The sequence below is a fragment of the Monopterus albus genome, unplaced genomic scaffold (assembly GCF_001952655.1).
Source record: "Monopterus albus unplaced genomic scaffold, M_albus_1.0 scaffold24.1, whole genome shotgun sequence".
NCBI lineage: Eukaryota > Metazoa > Chordata > Actinopteri > Synbranchiformes > Synbranchidae > Monopterus > Monopterus albus.
The window spans coordinates 2,445,370-2,464,584 of record NW_018127904.1 but is presented as its reverse complement, the minus strand read 5'-3'; the positions used below and the strand labels follow the sequence as shown (position 1 = coordinate 2,464,584).

The 19,215-nt window shown below is 38.8% G+C and overlaps 3 protein-coding genes across 6 annotated transcripts; all 3 read left to right on the top strand.

Moving 5' to 3' along the window:
• The first annotated feature begins 914 nt into the window (after positions 1 to 914).
• Positions 915 to 8,772, top strand: poglut2 (protein O-glucosyltransferase 2). Of its 2 annotated transcripts, none has more exons than XM_020594647.1 (10): positions 915 to 1,457; positions 2,108 to 2,313; positions 2,426 to 2,631; positions 3,366 to 3,443; positions 3,765 to 3,937; positions 5,623 to 5,860; positions 6,534 to 6,743; positions 6,983 to 7,072; positions 7,334 to 7,438; positions 8,615 to 8,772. In XM_020594647.1, exons 1-10 carry the CDS (start codon positions 1,264 to 1,266, stop codon positions 8,630 to 8,632), a joined length of 1,518 nt encoding a protein of 505 aa, XP_020450303.1. In that variant the 5' UTR covers positions 915 to 1,263; the 3' UTR covers positions 8,633 to 8,772. The 2 variants fall into 2 exon arrangements, with proteins under 2 accessions (XP_020450303.1, XP_020450304.1); XM_020594648.1 differs by lacking the exon at positions 8,615 to 8,772 and adding an exon at positions 7,869 to 7,895.
• Positions 8,773 to 9,484: 712 nt separating this feature from the next.
• tex30 (testis expressed 30) lies at positions 9,485 to 11,620 on the top strand. The gene is made up of 5 exons (XM_020594759.1): positions 9,485 to 9,603; positions 9,912 to 10,148; positions 10,241 to 10,292; positions 10,992 to 11,206; positions 11,384 to 11,620. The coding sequence occupies exons 1-5, from the start codon at positions 9,586 to 9,588 to the stop codon at positions 11,543 to 11,545; spliced, it is 684 nt and encodes a 227-aa protein (XP_020450415.1). The 5' UTR covers positions 9,485 to 9,585; the 3' UTR covers positions 11,546 to 11,620.
• An 829-nt stretch (positions 11,621 to 12,449) lies between these two features.
• Positions 12,450 to 18,728, top strand: rmp64 (ribonuclease MRP subunit p64). Of its 3 annotated transcripts, none has more exons than XR_002274508.1 (10): positions 12,450 to 12,690; positions 12,902 to 13,056; positions 13,228 to 13,316; positions 13,676 to 13,804; positions 13,996 to 14,073; positions 14,176 to 14,474; positions 14,904 to 14,962; positions 15,038 to 15,234; positions 15,343 to 15,891; positions 17,872 to 18,728. XR_002274508.1 is itself a non-coding variant. In XM_020594814.1 (9 exons), the coding sequence occupies exons 1-9, from the start codon at positions 12,606 to 12,608 to the stop codon at positions 15,677 to 15,679; spliced, it is 1,428 nt and encodes a 475-aa protein (XP_020450470.1). In that variant the 5' UTR covers positions 12,450 to 12,605; the 3' UTR covers positions 15,680 to 16,971. The 3 variants fall into 3 exon arrangements, 1 of the variants encoding a protein (XP_020450470.1); XR_002274507.1 differs by lacking the exon at positions 17,872 to 18,728 and adding an exon at positions 17,280 to 17,475; XM_020594814.1 differs by lacking the exon at positions 17,872 to 18,728 and having other exon boundaries at positions 15,343 to 16,971.
• Positions 18,729 to 19,215: the final 487 nt, after the last annotated feature.

Below are 19,215 nucleotides of genomic sequence, written 5' to 3'. Positions count from 1 at the left end.
TAGTCAGTACTAAATGTTAATGTTACTCTCTGGGAGAAGCATACAGTCAGCAATTATCTTACATGAAAAAATGAAATTCTCTGAAATATTATTACAGTGATATTCTGTCTTCCTGCATTTCATATATCATTTCACTATTATATAATCTCTTTTCAAAAATTATGTTGTACCCCTATAAAAGCCAGAAGCGTCCCTTTAATTTGTACCTTAGTTGTAATTATTCATGTTAAACAAGTCAATAGCCTAGTAAACTCCTCCACACAGCCAAGTCATAATTCTAAACTAAGTAACAGTTACAAAATTCTATCAGCCATGTTACAGTGCAATAACAACAAAAGATGAAACTTTTTTTAATTACCAGTGTAGGTTCATCTACAAAAGACGAAGTGTTTTGGAGTCAAATTCCAAGATGAAAATTTTTATGTAACCAAATATCTTGTACAATAAATACATTTCTGACATTTTTAACAAACTAAACTATTGGAAAAATCAACGATTTATGATTATTTTAGTTGTGAATAACCGCCAGCCTTCATACACATACTGTACTTGCAGTAGGAAGCGTGGGATTACTGTTCCAACATGGCGGCTGGGTTGACGCATCGCCGGGATGAAGAGTGGAGGCATATACGGCATCGACCACCTCCACTTTTTGAAAATACTGTAGGACAGTGAGAATGAAAGGGTTGTGATACTGTTTCATGATTTTGATTAGCGTGTGCATACATTTTCGAACTTCAAAATAGTTATCACAAAACAAACACCAATGAATAAGCCTATACACTCACATTAATGTCTGTATATATCCAACACTTTAACTTCCGGATTTGCGTGCAATCAGATTGTAGTTCAGGGGTCCTCTGCTCATTGAGTGAATCAAATTCAATACTCGCCAACAGCCAATAGAATTGCTGCATTGCTCGTTTAGATCCCGCCCTATGCTAATTCAGGAAATAGTTTGACCTGAACTGCAGATGAGTTTGGCAGTAACTCTAGCTAACGGTAATTTCTATACCACTTGCGCCTATTTTAAGAGAAAAACCCAATATGTTTATGTGAGCTGAATATAATGTCTTTGTGGCGTTATAATGCCACGTTTTCTACGCTGAACCGTGTTACTCCAAATGGGAAGTGAACAATTAAAACGTTATCCACAGACAACTTACAAATCTGGGCATTTTTAAAATCAACAATGATAAGTTCAGGTAGTGGACCTTTGTAAAACTGACGCCTAATGTCAAGAGGAGTCGACGCTGAACAGCTATGTCTTTTCGACTATTTTCGTGGTTGCTGCTGCCCTGCTGTCTGAATGTGTTCAGACATGAATTCGCCGGGGCTCAAGCGATCCCGGTACCCAGTGCTGCCAAAACTTTAGTATGGGGACCTGGACTAGAAGCAAATATTGTCCTTCCAGCTCGCTTTTTCTACATACAGGCGGTGGACAGCTCGGGAAAAAAGTAAGTAACTTATGCTTGATATGGTGTTGTAGCCAGAAGGTTTTTCCAGTGGCAACAACCTGGAAAAACTAAGTGGTAAGCAGTGCTGCTTTCAAGTGCACCACGTAGCATGCAGTTTTGGATACTGTAAGGTGATGATCATTTTTATCTAAATAAGTAATTCATTTTTATATTAATGAAAATGCATGTTGTTTTATTTAAATAGTTAAACAGGTTGGGGCTCTGCTGGAGATTGAACCTCTGTATCTCCTAACTATTATAAAGCCCTAAAATATTTGACAAAGAAGTTATCCTGTCTGGTATCCTTTATCCTGTTGTATATGTATGTGTTGAGAATTTTGGCACTAAAATTCAATAATTAAATAAAATAAAAAATAAAATACGTCAGTGTTGTCTGCTGGTACAGAAGAGAAACAATAAGTACCAGGAAGCCATGGAAATATACCAACAACAGACTGTTAATTATGTAAATTGTTACATTTCATTACAGTGTAGTCACAAAATACTAGAACAATAATGATTTTAACAGTTTTGGCATAGACAGTCTGAAATCAAACTGTGACTACATGACTTGTGTGCCAGCATGTCACTATTTCTCTGGCTTGGTCTTGTTTAATAGGAGTATATTCTTCATATTCTGTCCCTCCCAGTTTAACAGTATCACCTGGTGAGAAAACCTTTGAAGTGAAGATTGTGTCTTCAGTAGAGCAGTTCACCAGGATTTGGATCCAGGTCCTGGATCGTCAGGATGGCTCATTCCTGGTTCGCTACAGAATGTATGCCTCCTACACAGACCTTCACATCCACATTCTGCTCAAGAATAAACATGTTGCCAAGTCACCATTCATTCTTAAAGGTAGAACAAGCTGCCCACAGAAATGCTTTTGGATTAGATTTTATTTTGGGGTTTTTGGCAGGTGCAAGAGGAAGATCTTAATGTTTTTTTTGTGTGTGTTTTTGCTCTACAGGCCCAGTCTACCATGAGGGCTGTAACTGTCCCCAGGCCAGTGGTTCTGTATGGTTGGATCACATGCACTGTCCCCAAATCTTCCCCCAGATAGACAGGGACTTGTCCCATTACCTTAGTGTTGACCCAGATCGTAATGCGCGGGAAATTCCACAGCGCTTTGGACAGCGGCAAAGTCTCTGCCATTATACCGTCAAAGATAACAAGGTACATCATATTTGTGATTGTGTGTGTGGTTTTTTTTTTTTTGCTAACAGTCTGATTTAACAGCAAACTGATCTGTTGGTTTAAGATTTAAGATCCTTGAGCTATGTGATACACCTGTAAGAGCAGTGCCGCCAGCTGTTCCAGGGTACAGTCTACTCAGAATACCACATTTGAATGTCAATCCAGGTGGCTGTAATAGTGATATGCCTGCAGCTCTGTTCACACAGTGCTAGCATTACTTGGGATCTTGTCAGTTGTCCATACATTTACAAGCCCATTGTAATTCAAACGCACTGTTTTGAGTCAGGGTGAATGTCCAGTTGCATTTTAGGCCCGATGTAAGGAGTCTGATTCAGTGGTTCCAAGTGGGCGGTTGTGCTCACTAATAATCGGTGTGGACACGGTCTAGTGTGTAGAAGTTACTGGAAATATATTCTCAAAAATATGTTATTGTAACAACATTATTATTATTTAATTACTGCATTCAGAAGGTCCACAGTGTGATAGTTGCCAAAATATGTAGTTGAAATGATGGAAAGAATAGCTTGAAACCTTAAGTCTTAATGATTTCATATCGACTCTGCATTCAGTGACATAGTCTACTGGTTGTGAAAGTAATCCTGAAATGAGGTCAGGCCTCGACTACTCTCTGCAGCAGTCAAGCTACTGTATATGTAAATGTAACATGGCTCCTGTTATGTTTTGATGTTGATATAGCTTTTTCTCTTCCTTAGGTCTATGTTAAAACGTTTGGGGAACATGTAGGTTTTAGAATCTTTATGGATGCCATCCTCCTGTCACTCACCAGGAAGGTAAGCTCTTCTTAAACTACCAGCGTACCACTGACACATTTCTAATCTTTAACATGCTTTATAACTGGATTTATTCATCACTTGGTTTTAAATGACTAGACGTAGACAAGACAGACATTTAGACTGAACCTTTCACTTCTATAGTCCATTTATCCTTAAGCTATGATGCTATAAGGAGTCACTGCCTTCATTATTATACAAAATTGCTATGAATTTACATGCATGGGGAGGCAGCAGTGTCTTTCTGTTATGTGATAATATTTTCTCAATATTTTTTAAATTGATAGCAATGTCATCTGTGATGCTGTGGTATGGGTGCAGGTGCAGCTCCCCGATTTGGAGTTTTTTGTTAACCTGGGTGACTGGCCATTGGAAAAGAGGAATCCCACTGAGAAGATTCATCCAATCTTTTCCTGGTGTGGTTCTAACAATACCAGAGATATTGTCATGCCCACTTATGACCTGACTGAGTCTGTCCTTGAGACCATGGGAAGGTAAGGCTCTGTATCTATAATAAGGGTGTACAATATATTTTCTGGGATTTTGTTGATAACAATAAACAGTCGATAGTTTGCATCCTTTAAAAGTGTACTAGATAGCTTTTGTTAATAGCCTACAATATACAGTTTTAGGAAAAGTTGCCTTATTTTTGTACTGAAAACTGAAGCATTCAAGTTAACTATACACAGACACTGAAATTACTTTTGCAAAATGATTCCGCTAATATTTGCTGACTGTTTTTGTGCTGGTACCTCAACTGGTTTAGTCCTGTCTTGGACCATGAACATGCTGCATGCACTCTCAGTGTGCACGTGCAGTAGTCTGTCGTACTAGGTTTTTGACGTAGTGAATGTGTGGACTCAAAGCTTTGTGTAAAGTGAGTGATGTACTCGATAATGCCAGCTCACACATCGTTAAAACAACATTAAGATATTATCCTATGACTATGTAGTATATCACAGCCCCCAACACAAAATATTCCAGAATTTTGGGTTAAACTCTCAGATTTGTTAACTCTCGACTAAATATTGAATTTGCATTGGAATTAGCAACATCATTCAGTCTCATTCTTTGAAGTGTTTTAAGTTATGAAAATCGACTTGGGGCACAAAGAAGCTCATGATTAAAAAAAAATAAAAATCTGCACAATACAAAGAGTCCCCTCTATCACTAGCTGTAAACACAGTCAGCTACCATTGTATGAGCAGTCCACAAAAATGTTTGTCACATCTGGCAAGTATCCAATAATCACTGCCTGAAGGCTTAAAAATGGCTCCAAAAAGGGGCCTGCTCCTTCGTGGAGCTTGGATTCTAATGGTTACCCAGAGTCATGGCTTAAAATACACTGCACATTGATTGACAGCAGATACATTGGTTATGCAACAGTGATGATTTGAGAGGTTTCTGTGCATGTTTGATATGATCTGACAAGTCTGTTTTGGCTCAGTGTGTTTGGTAGGTCTGGTAATGTATTTGTTTAGCACAGGCTATCAATTTAGTTTCATTTGTCCACCAACTTAGTTTGGAACTTGATGGTTTAATAAAACAAACTGAGTTCTTTAGTTTCAAGATTTGATATGATTGTCATGACAGCAATTTAAAATGTGATTTCCTTAGCATATGACAGTGGGGACAGTCAGGCCTGTGTGTAACGTCTGCACCCTGTCACTGTCACAGTGCAGTCAAAATAATTGAACTAAAATAGCCCTGTGCCAGGATGCTCATTATTTTCTCATCTCTTCACTCTGCTTGTATAAAGTTGTACTATTTTTATCAAGTATGAGATGACTGATTTTTTTCATCTTCCACTTAGACTGAGCCAGTACAGTCCTTCATTACAGGTGTACGCTGACTTTGTCCCACAGAAACTCTGTCACGTTATGAGTGAGACTCACGCACCAGGTGTATGCCGCTGTCTTTCTATTTAGTAGTCGCTGATGTCTGCATGACAAAGCTGCGCTTTATTTACAGCAACAATTAACAGATTTTTCATAAACAGACTGCATGAAGTCAGCCTTTTACATGGTTAAAATAACATGATATAGGTTATAAATACATGAACGTGATGTTTTAGTGACTGTCAATGTTATTACCTCTATATGTACATACAGTACCTCTGGCAGCTGCTGAGATTAATAACCAGATTTAACATTCAGTGTTATGTCCAACCAACGAGCAGAGTGAGCCTGGACATGACGTCGGTTCAGGCCAACACAGGGCCACCATGGCCAGAGAAGAATGCCACAGCCTTCTGGAGGGGGAGGGACAGCCGTCAGGAGCGACTGGAGCTGGTCAAGCTATCGAGGGCTCACCCCGACATGATAGACGCTGCTTTTACCAACTTCTTCTTCTTCAAACACGATGAGAGCCTCTATGGGCCGCTGGTCAAACATGTCTCTTTCTTTGACTTTTTCAAGGTAAGTGGCCCATTGTAGCTGTTTTCTCATCTTTTATAAATAAAAAAAGAAGTATTTTTAGATTTTTTTCTATAAGATATATTATGTAGATCTTAAAAGCTTTATTAAAGGTATTTTGAAAATGACCTTAAAATAAATACATTGTTTTGGTTAAAAATTGATTGTACATAAAAAAAACAGCAGTTAACAGCTCTTTACAGGTTTTAGCTTTTTTTTTTTTTTAACTCATTGTTTTACAACTAAGGATGGCATCTCCAGCAGACACACTCAGACAAGCAGAGTGTACCCAATCTGCAGAAGAAAAATCATAAGGCTGAAGTAAATTAGTGTCTTGTGGGGAACGAAAAGTAAATCTAACATGCTAAAGGCCCAGACAGTTTTCTCTGGAGATGATGAAGCAAAGCAATTGCTGGAAGGCCAGTGTATACTGGCTGCCAGAAAGCACATCTCCTATGGAATGTGCATGTCCCTCTGTGTCCTCTACATCTTCAGTTATACTTTCAATGTCATATGATTTTTGCTGTTTTTCCTCTATGTAAGAAATAATGTACAGATGTGTGTATTCTATATACATGTATTTAATTTGTAAAACTGATCTTATTTTATTCTAACTTACATTGATTTTGAAAAAAAATGTGTTAACTTTTATTTCTGTTCCATGTTTAACCACCAGTACAAGTACCAGATAAACATCGATGGCACTGTGGCAGCATATCGTCTGCCTTACCTGTTGGCAGGAGACAGCGTGGTCTTTAAGCAGGATTCTGCCTACTACGAGCATTTCTACAACGAGCTTCAACCGTGGGAGCACTACATCCCAATAAGGGCGGATCTAGGAGACCTGCTGGAAAAGATCCAGTGGGCTCGTGAGCATGATGAAGAGGTGATGAGAATTATGGATCATGTGCATTACATTTGGCTGTGGATGTAGTGATATCTGGTATAACTCTATTCAGTGGATTGTTATTGGCCTCTTTAAGAATTAAACACAAATACTAACATTTTGTCAATATGTGGTAAACTTTCTCTGTGATGCGCTATCCATATGGTGCTGTGATTTAAAAAAAACAAAAAACAAAAAAACACATGACCCAAGCTACAGTGATACCTGCTATCTTTCAGGCAAAGAAAATTGCACTGGCGGGTCGGCAATTTGCCCGCAGTCATCTTATGGCCAACAGCATATTTTGTTACCACTACAAACTTTTCCAGGTAAGATTGTAGAGTGACAGACTTAATACTGTCAATGAATATACTGAAAAAGGACAGGGTACTACAAAAAGTAGAATTTAGAACATTTTTATCCCACTCCCTCATCATACAGAGCTCAACGTACAGTATATTGTATTGGCGCTATGTTGCATTATGGTTTTACATGGTGATTCAGAAATGTGTTTTAATAGCATAGTTGTGACCAGCATGCACTATGCTTGCCTGTCACTTCCCTCTCTAAGTTCAGTGCTCTTCTTGCAGGAGTATGCCAAACTGCAGGTGACAGAGCCTAAGGTTCGTAAGGGCATGGTGCTTGTAGAGCAACCCACTGATGACCTGTTTCCATGTTCCTGCCACAGGACAAGGGTAAGGAGCACCAATAGGTTTCCCTTGCATCAGAGTCACTTTAGTACTGCTTCACCTCACCTCAGCATATGAGAGTCTCTTGAATATTATCAGCAAATAAGGAATAATCCCTCTTTATGTTTCTGCAGTTATTTGTCTAATGAAAAGGTAGAACTCAAAGATAATGAAACTTATACAGCTTTGACAGGACAGGGCCTTCAACTGCTTCATCGTGCCAGTACAGTTACACCTGCAAATTAATGTACCATAAAAAAGTCAGCTTTCCTTTGTCAGAACACTATATATTGTAGCCTCTTTTGAGTGGTAGCAGAGGCCCGTTACTATGAGATATCTTGACTTGACATAAGCAGAGATGCTACAAAAACCATCTATGTTTTGTCATAGCATAAGCAGAGATGCTACAAAAACCATCATCTATGTTTTGTCATAAGCGTCCCAGTAAGCCATGGCAGAGTGTGCCAGTGATCCACCATCCTCAAAACCAAGACCCTGAAACTCGAGAAGCTAAATGGAGTTCAGCCATCATTAACTTTATTATCAATACATGTGTTTGCCTCAGTGGTAGTTAGAGTCCTACCACTCAGCCTTAAGAAAGGGCTAAGACTCAACAAAGTGTGTCTCCCTCTGGTGTGTGTAAGGTGTCAGTGCACCTAAAACACCTCTGCTTAAAACAAGTTGAACATAAAAATGACACTGAAGTTATGTTAAAGGCCGTCCACACTCGCATACGTGTGGTCAGTTACTCACCCTGATTAGACATCTGCTGCACTTGAAGTTAGGTAGAGATATGCTAGGAATTCATGTAACCAAACGTGCCTTGTGATAACTGTGCAAGCTATTCCACCTAAGCAGGTGCAATGGGAGTTTTACATATGACTAAAGCGAGCTGTAATTTAAATTTTAATTAATTAATGGTGTTTTCAATTATATAGACAGCGAGATTTGTTAAGTGAATATTCAGTTTTGAATACATGATGGTTCAGATTAAACAGGTAAAAATGTTGATTGTTCTTTTTTATTTTACAAATTCTTTTTTTTTTCCATTATGTTATACAACACAGTTGAGTACCTGGTGGGACACGTCTCTTCCTGTATGCTAAAACAAACCTAAGTGATTCATTCTGAAAGCTAATGACACCCCTGTGTTTCTAACATGAGTCTTTGTTTGTTTTGCAGGCAAAGGATGAACTCTGATTGACCCGTCACAGAGTTTTAGGACAATCCTCCATGTCTGATGTGTTTCCAAAAAAATTTTGTCCAAGTGTGGAATGAATTGTATGACTATGGTATCACCTTATCTATTTTTAAAATAAATGTTTTTTTGTATGCTGAAAGTGAGCGTTTCTTGTTGCTATTATATTATACACTCACATTCACACCAACTGTAGAAGCATATGCAAAACCTACGTTTATATTTTAGAGAAATGTTTAACATGGTGTGACATCACAGGAGATCTAGATTTAAGATGAAATCACAATGGTAGGTATCAGTATACAGACAGATCTAGGAATCCTGTTACTGGACATATGGAATTGGTATATTCATACAGAAATTTAATGTCAATATATTTCATAGACTGAAACTATTTTCTGGAGAGATTATCGCAATAATTTTTGCATAGCATTGGATAGAACACGTTCAGCCACTTAACACAGTTTTTGCTCAGACTCAGTAGCAGCTCTCATGGGATTGTCATCAGTTAAAACTATTAGATGGCATGATTGCAATATATACAATGCAATTAATACAGAGGATGGAGTTAGAGGTGCAGTTTTGCTTGGTCCCTGCTCATGCAGATGTTGAAGGAAATAAGCAGACAAACTAGCTAAGAGAGCTCTACAATTATATACTAAAAGTAGCTTATGCAAATTCATTATTTAGATCAGCAATGAAGGGAGAATGGGATTCGGATTTTAAAAGAAGACAAATACAGAAATGTTTTCTTTGTCTTCCAAAGCTCAGATAATTCCATGCTGACTCTACACACTCCGATGCAATAGGTGGCGGTATGTACCTTAATCGTTGGTTCGCTATCTGCCAGAAAAGGAGAAGAAGAAGAACGTAGTTGTTGGTAGTGAAATGTGCTGTATTTACTCCTGAACGTTAGCGGTCAGTCATTAGTGTTCGGATAGCGGAGTTAACCGATATGGGCACGTTTGAGGAGGTAAATATGTCGTTTACAAACTTTACCACGCTATGATACGAGTCAAAGTTAGGTTAGGTTGGGGGGTAACATTAACAACAGAGACTGTTCTAACCTGACATTGTTTTGTGCAGTTTCGATAAGTGTTACAAACTCAAAAGGGGAAAGCATAGACCCCCACATATCACCTCACAGCTAGCTGGCTTTGTAACGTTATCATGCCAACGCAAGTTAAGTTGCAGTTTCGTTAGCCTACTTTGCGGTGGGAGAAGTTGTTATTATTAATGGGCTCTAGAGACGATGCTCACTGACTGCTCTTTGACTTTCAGGACAGAGTGACGGTTCCGTTTGGGACAAAACAACTGGATGCTGTGTTGTCTGTCCCTGCCTCAGCAAAAGATACTTCCACAGCCGTCTTACTCACACATGGTGCTGGTGGAGACATGAACCTCAAACATCTGGTTTCTCTGGCACATACTCTGGCGTCAAATGGCTTCCTCTCTCTCCGTTTCACATGCAAAGGTTTAAACTTGAGTTATAGAGTCAAGGCGTACCATGCTGTGTTGGTAAACATTTTTATTCATTTATAAACAAAAAGTTACTATTTTAAATCCATAAGTTGCTTCACACATTTGTTTTTTTTTTATCTTATCCTTAGGACTACTTGAAATCTCAAGAGACGTTTACCATAAATCACATATTTGTTGGAGGTAAGGAGCAATAGTTTCTTTTACAGTAGGTCACATGAAATACACACATACTATAGACATACAGACAGGTGAAAGGAATAGCCAACATAAAGTATCTTAGTAAAGTGCTGTGCCACCAGAACAACTTCAGTGCACTTTGGCATTGATTCTACAAGTCTGAACTCTGCTGGAGGGATGAACACTATTGTTCCAAAGGATATTCCACCATTTGGTGTTTTGATGATGGTGGTGGTGGAGATGCTGTCTGATAAGCCACTTCAAAATCTCACATAGGTGTTTAACTGGGCTGAGATATGGTGACTGTGAAGGCCATAGCATATGATTCACAACATTTTCATATACTCATCAAAGCATTCAGTGAGCCCTTGTGCTTTAGGAATGTGTGCATTGTCATCCTAGAGGTGACCACTCATTTTATTCAGGTTTTTCCTGTCAGCTATCTGTACATGTGCCACATATGTAGGCCTGTTATTAAACAATTTGATGATCATTATATTAAAATAATTGCATTCATAGCAAGTTTCATTCATATTAATTAGTTTCTAAATCCAAGCAGCAAATTAACATCCATGACTGATGCTAAACAAAGCCTAACAATGGAATAATCTAGTCACCAGTAACAGATAAAAACACAGGAAGTGTTGTGCTCTAATTCAGTACTGAATGTCTTTTATATTAATCGCTGTGACCCATCTACAGGCAGGTCAATGGGATGTCGTGCAGCTGCAGCTTTGGCCAGGCAGCTGAATGAGGAAAAAGAAGGTACAGTGCAGGGTGTCATCTGTCTGTCTTTCCCTCTGCACCCACCAAGACAGACACATAGCCATCGGCAGAGGAGTGAAGATCTCAGGAGGCTGCCTGAACACACGTCTGTACTGTTTGTGTTGGGCACTGAGGACAACATGTGTGATAGGGTGACGGCTGCACTGCAGTTACATACACACTAGACTTTCATTCTGTAATGATATATAACACATACTGTATGTTGGTAAAGTAGCATCAGTTCTTTATTCTTATCTACATATAGTTATTGATATAAGGTGTTAATGACATGACACACAGTGGTGATTTTGAGTTTTGTCTTTGTTTAGGATCTTTTTGATGGGATGGTGAAAGAACTCAAAGCTCAAGTTGAGGTTTTCTGGCTCGAAGGAGGCAGTCATGGGCTAACAGTGAAAGGAAGGTCGGATGATTCCGTGTTGGATGAAATTAATTTACATGTCATTACCTGGATTCGTAAACAAGGAGCATAGATTAATTCATATAATCATTTTTTATTATTATTATTTTTGTTGTATTTTTTTAAATAAAGGGCATTTCTTTGCAAATTGTAGTCAATTATTTTGATGAGCATTTTTAGATGACTTCTGAGAGACATTTAAAGCCACCAAAAACATTTTTATTGACAAGATGCATATGTAACACAATGCGCATGCTTCACTGATGAGTATGAGCATCCTGTATGAGGCAGCAACAGCTGATCATATTCCTGTTGTAATAGATTTTGAAAAGATCTCTGTATTATCCAGATACAGTTGCAACACTGAAAAACTGGACTGGACAGCCCTTACAATTGAAGATGCATTAGCCTACTATGCGCATACAGATAAAGCTGTGAGAAAAATAAGAGTACCCAGAGGTTTACTCCCCTTCTTGCTCTTTGTTTTGCCGGCTTTGTGTTTCATGGCCTGTTACCAGATTCCACGCTGTCTGTTTTGCTGGTGCCAGTTAATAAAGACAAAGCAAGTAAAGTAGGCAGCCTAGATAATTATAGGCCCATAGCCTTAGCAAGCATATTGTCAGAAATCTTGGATAGTATCCTGCTGGATAGATTAAAAGAGTCTATTTATTCCAGGGACAATCTGTTTGGCTTTAACGCAAAACATGGCACTGATATGTGCATATGGTCTGAAGGAATTTGCAAATAAATATAGAGGTAACTACTCCTCAGTTTTGATGTGTTTTATCAATGCTGTTATGTCGTTTGATTGTGTCACTCATAAGAAGTTGTTTAATAAAATGAGGTGGGGTTGTATTACGAGAATATTGGTTTATTGTTACCAGCAACATTGGGTGCGTGATTGGTAATACACTAGTGAACTATATTATATATGGTAAAACCAGCCTATATTAATTGTGGGGATGCTGATGAACTCGGGGTGATCTCGACTTTTGCGAGTCCCAAAAAAAAGCCATCGCCATCCAAACTTGCATGTAGTGGTGTTCACTGTGCCTTTAACACGAAGTCTGACGTTTCTATGTAGTCGAATGTAATTGGCTGGCTGACTTCCGCATGTTTGTTTGTAGGGAAGCATGGCAAGAGAACCGTGGAACAGGATAAACATTCCCTTTCCTAGTGCTCTCTCTAGTGTCCGCATACGTTTCAGCTCCAAAACAGGTACAATGCATTGCTCTAATGATAATAAGCTAAACATTTTACTTTGCTACGTGACGTGCGACGCAGATCTGAGTGTTAAAGATACATCTACTGTATATGTGTCGCTTGCACCCACGTGGGAGAGCATGGATCCACCTTCATATAGATAGATATATAGATATTTTGTTATTTCCGAAGGAAATATGTGAATGTTGATGGCGTTGTCTTGCAGATGCAACTGTTAAGGCCCTGTTGGCGGAAAACGAGAAGGTCCTTAAGCTAATCCGCAGTGAAATTCTTCAAACGGAGATACGAGTTCTCTACGAGCTGCTGTACATCCTGAACAACAGCTTCAGAGGAAACAAGACGTTCAAGAGCTTAAAACAGGTGAGGGCTGTGGATGAAGCCTCAATAAATGCGTGTGATCTGTTTAACGTCCCACTTTGGGATTGACTGTGTAGTAAACAAAAACGTCAGAATAGTAGTAGTAGATCAAACCAACAGAATGCCTGTGTATACGATGCCTGGACTGTACACTTCATATTTTATGTCTCACAGGTTGAACAATGTGTAAACCGGCTGAAGAACATGAAGCTCGATGTTGCTCTTCAGGAACTGACTGATCTGTGCCCCAGTAAAACGAAAAGGTAGGTAGTATTGTTCAGATGATGGCCTGTTTTTGCCATTTGACTTCATACAGACTGGACCTTCAACAACATGAAACTTGGGTATTGCTGTTGTGTGATTGTTGGTCATGTTGGGGTAAAACAATCAAAGTCACTGAAGCCCTAAATGGTTGCTGTAGATCATTTAAAATATGAGACCTCTCCAGAAGGTTGGATTTGTGCAGGGCCTGGTATGTATAACATTGAAAAGCTGTACAAGAAAAGGTTTAAAATTCATGATTAAACCATTAACTATATATTTTTTGTGTTATCTAATGCAATGAAAAGAAAAGTTGCTTCAATTATAAGATGTTGTCCATGTGTGTGTGTGTTTTTTTTAGAGGACTGAGCTTCAAAGCTGGTGAGTGTGATGTTCCCAGTCAACCCATGCTGGAGTGGCTCTGCCTCAAAGTGCTGGGAGGGGCCCAGCTGATGAGCTGCTCATTGAATCACTGCAACAAAGCTTTCTCGTATCCTTGTCGAACATGGCACTGTTGTGGAACATCTGCATAATTGTTCATGATGAGTCATATCATCCTAATCTCTGAAGAGCTCTTTCTTATGTGTTTGCAAATCTGGATCTTTGTTTAAATTGAACATTAGACTTTTAGCCTTCCTGATGTCACCTTGCAGGTTTGCACTTAACGGGTGTTTGTTTCAGACTCTCGAAGCAGCAGATGAAATGGGAGGAGTTTCTTATCTTGAACATGGTGATAACCAGCATGCTCAGTCGACTATGGTCAGTGCTCTTCCTCATTGTCACATCTGCAAATTACAGCTTTCTGTGTTGGCTTGAAATAATATGATTTGTGTTTATTTACAAACTAATTCTATGGTCTAGGGTGATTTTCCGCGGCGTCCTGGTCAGCCTGTCCACTCTGTACCAGCAGCTCCTGGCGTTCCTCAGCGAAGTGGCCCAGTCCCGGCCCATGCCCTTCCTCACAGACTTCTCCCTGCCAGCAGATATGGCTCAGTTCTTGGGTCCCTCTGCATTTTTACGTGCCAAACAACCAAAATATGATTCCCTCAATAAAGAACACAGGGCAAAGCAGCAGAGGATGAAGAAGTCTTCTGGTAAGCTAGAGAACCAGAGAAAGGCACTGAAGGTTAAAGAAGATCTGGGTGTTGCTATCGATAGAGGTATGGAGCTTTATTCACTGGTTTCTGTTGTGTATGAAGCATTTGAACAATAGCACCAGTGAGTTTCTAGTTTTTTGTTATTTTCCACAAATCCTATGCAGACACCAAAACATCAATGAATTTTGTGTACTCTGCGAATCCAGAACCAAGTTTAGCTTATTTGTTTGCGCCATTGCTGTCCAGAGCTTATTAAAAACGCACCACTGTGCCACACAGTTGCCTGTTTTCCCTCACAAAGTACATGTCAGTTCTAATCTTATGTCATTGTCATCTGAGCCTTATTTTAACGTACTGAAATGAACTGATATCAGTAAGCTTGGATAAAGAAACAAGTCTTGTGTGAAATGTTCTGTTAATCTGATGGGCTGAAAGAGAACTGTAGATGTTACGGCAGTTTACATTCCTGATTTCTCTTTCTTTTTCTCCCAGATATAGCTATTGACGCTGACATGAAACCATTTCTCAAGATTTTCAGGAACTTTACAGAGGTACGTGAGCAAGCCAGATGAAATATTTAAGTATCATTTCATTATTTACACCTATTCATCATATCCTTTTTATAGGAAACTCACAAGGCTGACCCGAAACAAAAGTTCAGGAAACAAGTGAGAGATGCGACTACTTTCACAGATATGACAACCTGTCTAGATGAAATGATCATATGGTGCAAATCCAAGAGGATGAAAAAGGAAAAACGTCTCTTAACCTTCCTGCGTTTGAAGTGCCAGAAGTTTAAGTCTCTTGAGGCAGAAGGTTACAAGTAAGAGCAATGCTACAGATACTTACGTTGTTGAGGCAGAACAACCTGCTGTAGTATTCTGAGAGACAGTTGCCATACTAACTGAGCTTTTTTATATAATTTCCTCAGTGTCCAGAGGAAATTGCAGACCTTCAGACAGGAAGCTTGCTGGGCTTCATCTCCTCGAGGGTCAGTGCCGAGAACCTGCCGTTCCTCTGCTGCATTAAGGAGAAAAGCTCACGTGACAACTCGTTTTCAGTCACTTCGGGCTCGATTTAAATCTGCGGCAGTCAGAAATGGTGCAAAAAAGAAAGGTTTGAAGAGATGTCAGAAGAGTGAGTTATCAGTGTCTGGACTGTCGGAGGATGGTCAGAAAAGCAGGACTACATTCGAGCAAACCCCTCTGACCACTGACTGTGAAAGCCACGACGATATAGATGATATATTTGCTTCTGCAGGTTTGTGAATTAGACACATCCAAGGAAACAAATGTGCAGCTGAGCCAGGATGCAGAAAGAGGAATGTGTCAATTTTGAAACGAAAACTGGATGAAACTGGATGCTCTAGGTGAACTGCTGATTGGACATTGACTGTTATACTGTACAAACAGAAGCAGCTGAGTGACCAAACAAAGCATCACAGCTAGGATATACACTGACTGCAAGATCAAAAGTACTAGTAAGTAAGCAGAAAATATTTTATTGGTGTTATTTTTAAAGCAGAAAGTAATGTTAAAGGTGATGCAGTGTAACTGTGGACTAGTTTGGAATGCCTGAATACCAGTGAATTTTGTACCTCCTGTATGATAAAAGCAGTTTAGGCACATTATTGTGGGGTATACAGTATTTAAATATTTTACATGGGGCAAATCCTGAGAGAGCATTTGTTGATGACAGCTGACATCACTGCATACTTCCCTTTTAGTCCTCACTGAATTTGAAATGCAGGACTGTGAAGCATGTCTGCGTTAGGAAAACATGTTTGCCATTTCAGTGTCAGTGCATATTTTCTTAGACAGTGTAAATCCATATTCACTATAATACATCAGCATTTTGCTTATTAAAGCTGATGGTCCAAAGGAGCAAGTGTTTATTTTTTAGGAGACTTCTTTGAATAGCTATTTATACCCTTTAAGAAGGTTTCAAAATGAAGAGCTTAATGATTAAGTTTGAAATGTGCATTACTCATTTAGACTGATGCTGTTTGTTAATGGTATTAAACATTAAAAGCAGCTATAGATCCTTTGAGACATTCACACTTATGCCAGCTACAGCATAGGAGCAACAGGTTCATTAGCTGGGAAAAGCACATCCTGTTCTGTCCTCTTGAAATAGCTTTATAATAGCAAACCTTTTCTTATGTACAAGGCAATAAAATCTTTGTACATACCCTACAATTTGTAGAGGAGATGGATAAAGACTCCATGTCTGAGGGGTTTTTAGTTGATCTGACACCAACTGAGGAAACTGAGCCTCTTGTCAAAGCTGTACTGGTGTTTCTGGCTTCACCTGGTGGAGCTGATCATTTATGCTGCAGTGTTTTCCATGCTGTTAATTCTCCTCTTGAGTGTATGGAAATAAACCTTCGACCTTGTTAGAGGCAACATGATAAAGAAAAGGGCCTCTACATTTGAATTTGGAACTGTAAACTAGACAATGAGTGCTGATATGAACAGAACACACCTGGCAGTGTATCAGTTAGGTAGAGCGGAGCTGTGCAGGCTCTCACATAAAACCCATACAGGTGTCTGGCACTCTATAGCAACTATGACTGCTGAAGAGTAGAGACTATGCACCAAATTGGAGGCTAAAAGGTTTTGTTTCAGCCACTATTTTTGCTGCCTACCTTCTTAATCATCTGCCAAAGGAGACACAGTCTTCCCATATGCACAAATATACGTAGCAGTGTAGTTTCCCCCACTTCTGAGCCTGACTGTGTGGAGTTATGGTCTCACATCAGCCCACTAACTTTATTCGTGCACACAAGTCTGCAGGGTCCTCATTCATCTGCTCTTATGGTTTCATCTATACAAGTTAGTCAAGGTCAACTTTTCTACTCCCCTGCAGTGCGGAATAGGAGCAGAGGTGGAGCTTTGAAGAGCTACATTCTGCATTCATTAGCACATAGAAAATCTGCAGCCAAATGCTATCATTATCCAGATTTTTAATCCTGATTGGAACTACAATGTGATGAGCACAGAGGAGGACATACAGTAAGTATCAGCAAACATTCAGATAAGAAAGCCAATGCTTCTGTTATTTTACAATTGTGCCTGGCTGAAAATATACTTGGTAAATAAAACAGTGATGATTAAACACAGTATTTTACCACATAATGCCAAAAAAGAACTAATGTGGAATTGCTGCTTTTAATTAAATACAGAGTGTGGGTGTGGGTGTCTGTGTCTGTGAGTTGTTGAGGTGATTAATATGCGTTTCTACTCATCTTGTCTCAATTTTTTTTTATTAATAAATTACAGTGACATTACAATTTGTTGCAAGAAAGCAGTAATGGCATGTAAAATGTTGAAATGCATCTGTTGGTAATTACAACAAAACAGACTAAAAATAACAAGCTGTACAAAACTATGACCTCGTTACAGGATCAGCAGGTCTGGTGTTGGTTGTTTGACTTCACCCCGGTTTATGTCTTTTTCAGCTACAAACTTTGAACGCCTGCATCATTATCTGCCCAGGGCAGCAAGTCTTCTACACCATCTGCTGCCTCATGCAGCTTATAGAAGTGAGAAAATATACTGTGGGGCATCCTGTCTCTGTTTTTGTCAGCCACTGATATTTTTTTTATAATGTGATGTAAAACAATAGAAATATAAAGGTCTGCATTCCCAAAATGCTGTTCTTCAATTTTTTCCTCCTTAATAGCAGCAGTGGGAGAGAGAGCAAATACCAGTACATTAAGTTTGTTAAGTATTATGATTAAACTTAAGGTAATATCTTGTTTAGAAGATGTTTAGCTTATGAATCCTGTTAAGAGTTCAGTTTTCTTCATGAAGGGAAGTGTAATGTAGGTTGTGCTCTTTGACCTATGTAACACGTTTTGAAAAAAAATGACATTTAATCAAGAATCAGTTGCATATTCCTGAAACATAATGTAAATTGTGCACCATTCCTCTGCTGCAATTAAAATAGAAAAAAAAGATCAAGCAAAGAAAGGCATGTTAGATGTGCAGGCCTTTTATTATTTTTTGCTTTTGAGGTCAGAGGTTTACCTACCTGTTAACAAGATCTGTTGGGATCTCTATAAATGTAAAAGCTCTGAGCTGTGCCGTTACCATCCATCTGTTTATTTTCTATACTTATTTTGTGTTCTACTACTTATCATTCAGAGTCACAGAGTACACTATTACAGCAATAAAAACATCTGCACTGCCTATGCTGTTACACATTGTAGACCACATGAATTTGATTAGATTCCATTTGAATATCAGTTTCAATTTTTCCACAATCATCTTATTATTTGCACTACTGTCACTGTTTGCACATGGCTTTGAGTTTCATCATAGCCTATTAGGTTGTACCATCTAGTTTATCCTTATTACTTGAATTCAGTTTTCATATTCTGTTTATTCTACTTTTATTCTATTTTAGTTTGTAAATGGTATGGGCATTCAACATTAGATGAGAGAGAAACAGTATTTAGGCCAAAGTATTAACACATGTCTTTATGTTTTAAGTTTTCTTAAACACCACTAAAAACTCTTTGTGGTAGGCTACTGCTGATCTCATTACTACAGCAATAATTTTATGGTACAATTGATTTGATTTGATTTGATTTATTCTTTCAAGCATGTAAAGACAGTTGATATGTCAACACACATAATTTTACACATATCCAACAAATGCTAATCCAATATCAATGTGCTTATACCTAGTACATGCTTGAATGGAGTAGGAAGAAGTCAGACTTATCCAGTCCTACCCCATGACATCATCTTACCATCATTGGTTTGCAAGCAGTAAATGATTCACTTCTACACACACA

Excerpts from the sequence above, each read along its gene's own strand:
- rmp64 (XM_020594814.1), top strand. The coding sequence starts at position 12,606 with ATGGCAAGAGAACCGTGGAACAGGATAAACATTCCCTTTCCTAGTGCT. Across the intron at positions 13,057-13,227 it reads CGTTCAAGAGCTTAAAACAG|GTTGAACAATGTGTAAACCG; the intron begins GTGAGGGCTGTG and ends TATGTCTCACAG. Across the intron at positions 14,475-14,903 it reads GGGTGTTGCTATCGATAGAG|ATATAGCTATTGACGCTGAC; the intron begins GTATGGAGCTTT and ends TTTTTCTCCCAG.
- poglut2 (XM_020594647.1), top strand. The coding sequence starts at position 1,264 with ATGTCTTTTCGACTATTTTCGTGGTTGCTGCTGCCCTGCTGTCTGAAT. Across the intron at positions 2,314-2,425 it reads GTCACCATTCATTCTTAAAG|GCCCAGTCTACCATGAGGGC; the intron begins GTAGAACAAGCT and ends TTTGCTCTACAG. Across the intron at positions 7,073-7,333 it reads ACCACTACAAACTTTTCCAG|GAGTATGCCAAACTGCAGGT; the intron begins GTAAGATTGTAG and ends CTCTTCTTGCAG.
- tex30 (XM_020594759.1), top strand. Across the intron at positions 10,293-10,991 it reads AAATCACATATTTGTTGGAG|GCAGGTCAATGGGATGTCGT; the intron begins GTAAGGAGCAAT and ends ACCCATCTACAG. Across the intron at positions 11,207-11,383 it reads AGGACAACATGTGTGATAGG|GATCTTTTTGATGGGATGGT; the intron begins GTGACGGCTGCA and ends GTCTTTGTTTAG.